The sequence below is a fragment of the Hyperoodon ampullatus genome (assembly GCF_949752795.1).
Source record: "Hyperoodon ampullatus genome assembly, chromosome: 4".
Classification (NCBI taxonomy): Eukaryota; Metazoa; Chordata; class Mammalia; order Artiodactyla; family Ziphiidae; genus Hyperoodon; species Hyperoodon ampullatus.
In genome coordinates this window covers 130,468,627-130,475,605 of record NC_136917.1, presented here as the reverse complement: position 1 = coordinate 130,475,605, position 6,979 = coordinate 130,468,627, and the positions used below count along the sequence as shown (strand labels likewise).

Below are 6,979 nucleotides of genomic sequence, written 5' to 3'. Positions count from 1 at the left end.
CTGCTTTTCTCAGGACAAAATTTTCCTTATAGTGGGATTACAATTGAACAAAAAAAGTATTTGCACTTTATACAGGTCACTGTCAGTTCAGAGTAACAGGGAGAAGCTTTGTACACCTGTCAAAGGAGAGATCCCACTGAAAGAGAAAACTGTCTCAGATTTAACCCTTGGATAATTTGACAGTTTAAAAGATGGGCTTAAAACCAAAGCTTGGTACCCTTACCATTCCTCATCCTCCATGCACCAGAAGGAAAATGACTTATTTACAAAGTACTTCTCACTACCGGTGACCATGGGAGTGTTTAGGTAGGTTTAAGCTGAGTTATACATTTAGGTGGTGCAAGTATTATAAAGTACAGAGTCCTGCCCACATTAAGATAAACTTCCGGTACCTACTGACACTTAATAACAGAGATCCGTTTCCACAGGATTACTCTAGCTTTTAGCTCCAAGCTAAACGAGTTTTGGGGAAATACTCCAGAGAGAAATTGGTTTTGGATTCAGTAGGAGGTCTATATTCTGGTTGTGAAAAGAGTGGTATTTTTGTTATACTCGTCTCTTCTCAAGCTAGATCTACCAGAGAGCCTATGACTTCACTTCAGGTATTAAAGACTGACTTCCTAGAAATTATTATTAGCAAAGTTAAAACTCTAACTTTCTAGCCTGCTTCTACACTCCATGTCCTGCCAAAGAGGGCCAAGAATCCATGATCAGAGAATGCTGTGATGCAGTGCTGGTGCCACACCAAAGACAGGAGATCACTGTTTCTGCTTTTTCATACTCTTTATTGCCAACAGTTTAAAATGGTCAACATAAAAAAAAAACTGATAATAAATACTGCTCTTTGGGCTGTAATAAATAAAAAGTTTATTAACAAGGAATGCACTTTTCCAGCCACAAGTGTCTTCAAAAAAAAAAATTATATATGGCCATAGTTCACAGTTAAGCAGCCAAAAGCTGCTCCAATTACAGCCTTTAAACAACATGGGAGCGTCCTCCCTTCTCCCTCCCCTTCAGGAAGTATATTCACAGTTCCAAGTCCTCTGTCTGAAGTGCTCTCCACAGAGAGAAGTTAAGTCAATGCACCTTTCTGCAAAATTGTCTGAAAAACCTTTTGAAACAGGTACGTCAAGGAAAACTGCATTCGGGGTCACTCTCAGCTTGTCCAAGGTCCAGAACTGTGTGCCTCAGCTTGGTCTGGTTCCACCAGTTCCAGCAGGCTACGGAGGAATTGTTTTCGTACCACCACCTGTCCACCTTCTTCAACGTGCTGTAGATCATTCTACTGGCTTCCTTGTAGATCTCACAGTGGAAAAGAGGAGTCCCATAGGATCCATTCAAAAAGTCTCTTAGTTACACCTCTGTAAGAGCATGTTCAGAGCATATTCCATTCGATTTTTTAATTCTAATGAACAGCCAGACATCAGCAGAGTTGTCAGTCTAAACGTTGTAGATATCCTGTCCTCATTGATGTAGGTGAGAAGGTATTCTTCATTTTGGCTACAGATGATTATTTTTGTATGATCATGGTAGAAATTCACCTTTAAAAAGTAGACATAGATATTAGATCTCTCTAAATATTCAAGATGTGAAGAGTTGTGTCAATGATTCAACTGGCTAGGTGAAAATCATTTTTTTAGGACCTAAACATGTGCTTTCCTCAAGGGCTCATTTACCTGAAAGGTGCCATCATTGAAGAGCATCATTAAGGCCTTATCAGATTTTAGCCACTGAAGGAGGTAGAGGCGAGGTCTTCGAACATCAGTAACACTAGGCAGATCTCCACCCTGGGAGAGATTGGGAGACTTAGTGCCTATAAAAACTTTGCAGTGTGTGCACTCAGTTCTTCTAAGCAAATGCCTATCAAACTTAAGCAAGTGCCAGAATGGCCTGGAGATTCCTGGTCCCACCACCCAGAGATTCTGATCCAGTAGACTGAGGGTGGGACATAAGAGGCTGCATGCCTTAAAGTGTTGAGGTTACACAGATGCTGCTGCTCTGTGGACTACACTGCAAACATCACTGCTTGAAAGCCACAGTACTTACATCCATGAGGTTTTCCTCCATGTAATGAGAGAAGTATTTCAGCACCGTCACTTGACTAATGAATTGTTCAGGGGCATCTGTTGCTGGGAAAACAGAGCATTGGCCAAGTTCTGCATAATAGTGAACTGTTCTAAAGAACAGGAACGGTACAGAGAAAAGAACGAAAAACGGAGGCAGTTAGTCACTATTTTCAGATTTCCTTAGGGCCAAACTAAAGAACTGACAGGGCTTCCTTAATTGAACACGCTTACTTTTTATCTGGAAGGAGGCTCATGTGAGCACCGTTGTTGAAGAGGACACCTACAGTGTGGTCTGAGAGCTGGTACCCAAAGCCATATTTATTAGAGTAGTCGACCCATTTGGTGACCCACTGAAAGGAAGTGCTCAGCTGCTCTTTGGGGATGCAGTCAGCTTCGGGCATGTTTTCTAGACATCCTCGAAGGACTCTTGCCACTGTGTCTGCGACACTTCCCATGGTACTGTCCTCGAGGCCTGGAAAGTCAGAGAAATTTAGAAAATAATGAACAACAAAACCTCAGGCTATGGTAGGCGCTAAGTCTCCCTTCACTAAATCTAAGGATGGAGGGCTCAACATTGTTCCAATCCTCTAATCGTGCTTCTTCTATGTTAAATCAGGCCTAAAACCGAACTGACTTCAGTTACTTAGTATTGAACACTGGCATTCAGAGCGTCATTATTTAAAATGCAGTTGACAGCAACTCACATTCACTGCTACTGCTGCAGCTGCCAAGAGTTCCTCTGACTATCATCCGAATAGCATCTCCAATCTGCTGCTTGTTTTCCACCGCGGGTGTTCCAGATCTGGCGACTGTAGTGGTAGGTGGCTGCAGTTCCTAGAAGAGAGAAGAGCCAGGCAATAGTCAAGCATCTAAAATTCATTGGGGGTTGAGAATTCTAGTTTAAGATGAGATTGTGGCAATTAGTAGGAAAGCTTATCAAAAAGCAATGGACACAAGCCAGGTAGAAGATATTTTGGTCACTCAATCGCACGCATTGTTAAACTAAGAGATAAAAATCTTCCCTTTTAAAGGGTTGGAAAGAAAACTTTAAGTAAATATGTGATCCAAGCGATAATTAACAAAGAATGAAAATGATATAAAGTGTTTATAACTATTTTACTCTTCTTTAGCATACCTCATCTGTCCTGTGTTTGCTGGGCTGCTGAGTTATCGAAGTCTTTTTCAAATCATGCCTAAGCTTGTAAATTTCTTCATCTTCTTTAGCCACTTTATCTGTAAATCAAGGAAAAGAATTATGAGCATTATTCTATCCAAACAAGGTAGAAACAGAGCTAGCCATATTTCCTCCTTTTGCATTAATAACCAACTTAAGAGCATCAACCATCAGCTTTTACTTTTATCTTTGCCATCAGCTGCAATTATGCAAGAAGCACACTTTAATGCATAGGAAACAAAAAGCTATCAACCACAATTTGCAGTGTGGATTTTTTATGCTACAAAAAGTCAAATAGTATACAAACATAGAGGCCAAATTATGTTAATATAAAAGCCTCTTTTAACTAACTTATCAACTTTATATATAATATTGGACACAGAAGAACAAAAGAAGTCTTATAACTTACTATGTGTGTCAATATATCTTGCTTTGTCTTTTTTGCCACCAAAAAGAGCAGCAGCTGCTTTCTTAAAGAAATTCTTAGCTGGGCTTGACAAGTGGAAATCTGGAACTGTATGACAACAGCTAGAAGAGAGTCTGTCTGGAGTGAAGCCCTATGAAGTAAAAGACAAGATCTTCAGTAACCTGATGGGAAATTAGGATCAAGAGCATGTAATAAAAAGATGTCAAAAAAAAAGCACCAACCTGCAAAAAAAAATCATGTCGAATGATGTCATCCAAACTGGGACGATCTTCTGGATTTTTGGACAACATGCTGGCTATTAAGTGCTTAGCAGGAGCCAGCAATGAAGAGGGCATTGTATACCTTGCTTCTCTTATGCACCTGTAAGTTTCTTTCAGGTTTGTAGTTTCAAATGGGGGTCTTCCTAATAACATTGTATACCTGTATGCAAGGAAACACTTCTTTAGGAATGGTCAAAAAGCAACTCTTTTCGAGTGTTAAAAATCTACATCCAAATTTGCTTTTTGACTATTTTGGTGCATTTACTTACATTACACAGCCTAAGGCCCAAATGTCTGATTCACAGCCGTGTCCTTGTTTGTTGAGAACTTCAGGAGAAAGATAATTTGGGGTACCACATATCGTTCTAGGAAAACAAAATATGAAGATCTCATTAGGAACTATACTACTGTTTAAACTTAGTTCTCCGGATAAAACCTTAAAAGCACCATGTTGAATTTCTATTTGGAAACATTTGACTTTCGATTTCTGGCATGTAGACAACTGACATTTGACCAAGTGACTTGGTAATTTTTTTTTTAATGTGTGTACAATTTTTTCAGCCACCTGACAAAGTGTTTTAAGCCAACTGAGACCAGGTACAGCAGGACATATTTATATATTTCAGGCAAATATAAGACAGATTTGTTTCATAATCAACTTATAGGCATAAGGTACTCTGCCTGGTCCATAGTGGCACTGGATAAGTGTTTCCTTCAATTAACACTGCAGCGGTTTGTAGATTTTAGTATCAACTGGTCTTTGAAACATTAACCGGAAAATAAAAAGGGCATATTTGAGCTCCACAAAACCCTAGCAGGATGTATCCTTCTGACTCTTACCTCCTTCTGTGTTCCAAGGGTTCCAGCCTGGCTGCCAAACCAAAGTCCCCAACTTTTAGTTCCATGGCTTCATTAATAAAAAAGTTTCCTAGATGATTAAAAAAAAAAAGATTTGAATTCCCTTGAAAAGCTGTTCTAACCAAGTACACACACATCCACTCAAGAGGCAGGCAGCCAGCTGCTTCAAGTGAAAGCCATCATTCATAAGCAAGATTGCACTGGTTAGATTCCAACTAAGAACATTAATATGTAAAAAAAGGGAAGAGAGACAGCACACCTCTCTGACACAAAAGTCAGCATTTGGAGTGAAAGGCTTACCTAGTTTGAGATCTCTGTGCAAGATTTCTTGTTCATGAAGGTACTTCAGTCCAGACACAATCTGCCTGAGGTAGTATCGGACTTCCGGCTCTGTCAACACCTTCCTTGCTTTCAAGATATGAGCCATGGACTGGGAAGAGGAGAAGGAAAAAAGAGAATCTGTCAAACAAAGTTACCAAACTCAGGGGTTTCCTTGTGCAGGATGAGTGATGAAAGTTAATGCTGCAGTGTAATAATGACCTCCACAACGAAATTCCCAGATAAAGTTCAGTGTGAATGCCGCGTCAGTTTGCGGGAAGTAAATGCATTCAAATAGGAGTGAACACTTACCCTTCTACTGCAATATTCCAAAAGAATGTAAATGTTTTCTTTGTCCTCAAAGTAGTGGTAAAACTGCACTACATGCTTGTGATGGAGAATTCTGTGAAGCTCTATTTCTTTGTCAATCTAAAACAAAAAAGCAAGATCCGTCTTATTAGCCTCCCTCACCTCTGAAAAGCCAGTCTTACACATGCAGAAGACATTTTCCTAACAGGGAAGGGCCATCTTGCACACAAAGAAAATACTTTACTCAACAGTCATACACACCTTTTCCCTTTGATGAGGTTTGGCTACTCTGCTGTGAGGAATAATTTTTGCAGCGTAGACTTTGTTGTTTGTCAAATCTGTCATCTCGTAACATTTTGCAAAGCCACCCTGAAAGGAAACAAAGCCAAGACGGAATTGAGTATGGCAGGGACATGGACGGCAGATTTCTGTTTTATATATATATAAGTAAATGAGAAAGAAAAGCAAAAATATGGGAGAGGAAGGGCGGACAGAGGGATGCGGTCTACTTTTTTAAAGCTCTTTCACGAGGAAAAGCATTCCTGAAAACAGTAAGTTAGAACAGTGCCCCTTCTCCCTTTACAGAGAGGAGCTTTCCGGAGGGGGGCTTGGGGCTGGGGAGATGAGAAATAGGGTCTGAAGAGACTTGTCAAGAAAATCCTCTGGGGGGCAGCTCGAGAGAGTTAGGTCTGGTATAGAAAACCCTCGCTTCTGGCCTCAAAATCAATGTCTTTGGGCGGCGGGACGCAGACTGAGCCGCGGCTAAGGATGTGCAGTCGATCCCGGCGCAGCCAGCGCACAAAAGCCAGAGGAGGGCAGGTGAGCAGCCCACGTCGCGCCGGGATCGGACTCCCGAGACGCCGAGAAGCGGTGGGCGCGGGGACTCGGCGTCCGGCCAGGCCCGGGGAATGCCCGGGCAAACCTCCCTCCCGCCTGGCAACAGGGCGCCCGCCGCTCATCACCTTTCCCAGCACTTTGCCTCGGCAGTAGCGCTTCCCCGTGGTGGGGTCGACGATAATCCTCGAGATCTCGGCCCCTGAGTGCGAGTGGTGGTGATGGTGGTGCGGGGCGGCCGGCTGCACCTGCACCTGGGGCTGCGGCGGCTGCGGCTCCTCAGGGGGCGGCTGCGGCCGCTTCTTCTTCGAGTCCCCGCCGCAAGCCTTGCCCAGCGCCTGCTCGCACATCTTGGTGCCGGCGGCCGGCTGATAGGTGATAGTCCGCAAGAGCTCCATGGTCCCCTCGCCACCCTGCACTGCCCGCTGCCACCTCCGAGGCGCGGACACGCGACCGAGCCGGCCTCTACCCTCGAGCCCCCGCTGCAGCCACCGACCTCCCACGCCCGACGCCTTCGTTCACTTGTGCGAGTGCAAACGCCCAGAGAAGTCTTATATACGGGCGGAGAAGGGGGCGGAGAATCGAAACGGGATGCGACGTCACGGGTGACGCTCCGCCCACCGGCCTCAAGAGCGCCCGGGGCCGAGCGGGAGATTGCGACGGGCCAGTGGCTTCCAGCTTGCGAGCCGCGTGCCGGCCGCGGGGAGCGCTTACCCCGACGGGGAGGCGGACA

At 43.8% G+C, this 6,979-nt stretch overlaps 1 protein-coding gene across 1 annotated transcript; it reads right to left on the bottom strand.

The window, feature by feature from the left end:
* Nucleotides 1–850: 850 nt before the first annotated feature.
* PLK2 (polo like kinase 2) lies at nucleotides 851–6,644 on the bottom strand (the record flags this gene model as incomplete). The annotated part of the gene is made up of 14 exons (XM_079701810.1): nucleotides 851–1,541; nucleotides 1,677–1,787; nucleotides 2,047–2,176; nucleotides 2,298–2,538; nucleotides 2,771–2,900; nucleotides 3,202–3,299; nucleotides 3,650–3,797; nucleotides 3,889–4,087; nucleotides 4,197–4,292; nucleotides 4,768–4,855; nucleotides 5,086–5,215; nucleotides 5,416–5,532; nucleotides 5,674–5,781; nucleotides 6,375–6,644. 14 exons carry the CDS (start codon nucleotides 6,642–6,644, stop codon nucleotides 1,350–1,352), a joined length of 2,058 nt encoding a protein of 685 aa, XP_079557936.1. The 3' UTR covers nucleotides 851–1,349.
* Between the last annotated feature and the right edge of the window lie 335 nt (nucleotides 6,645–6,979).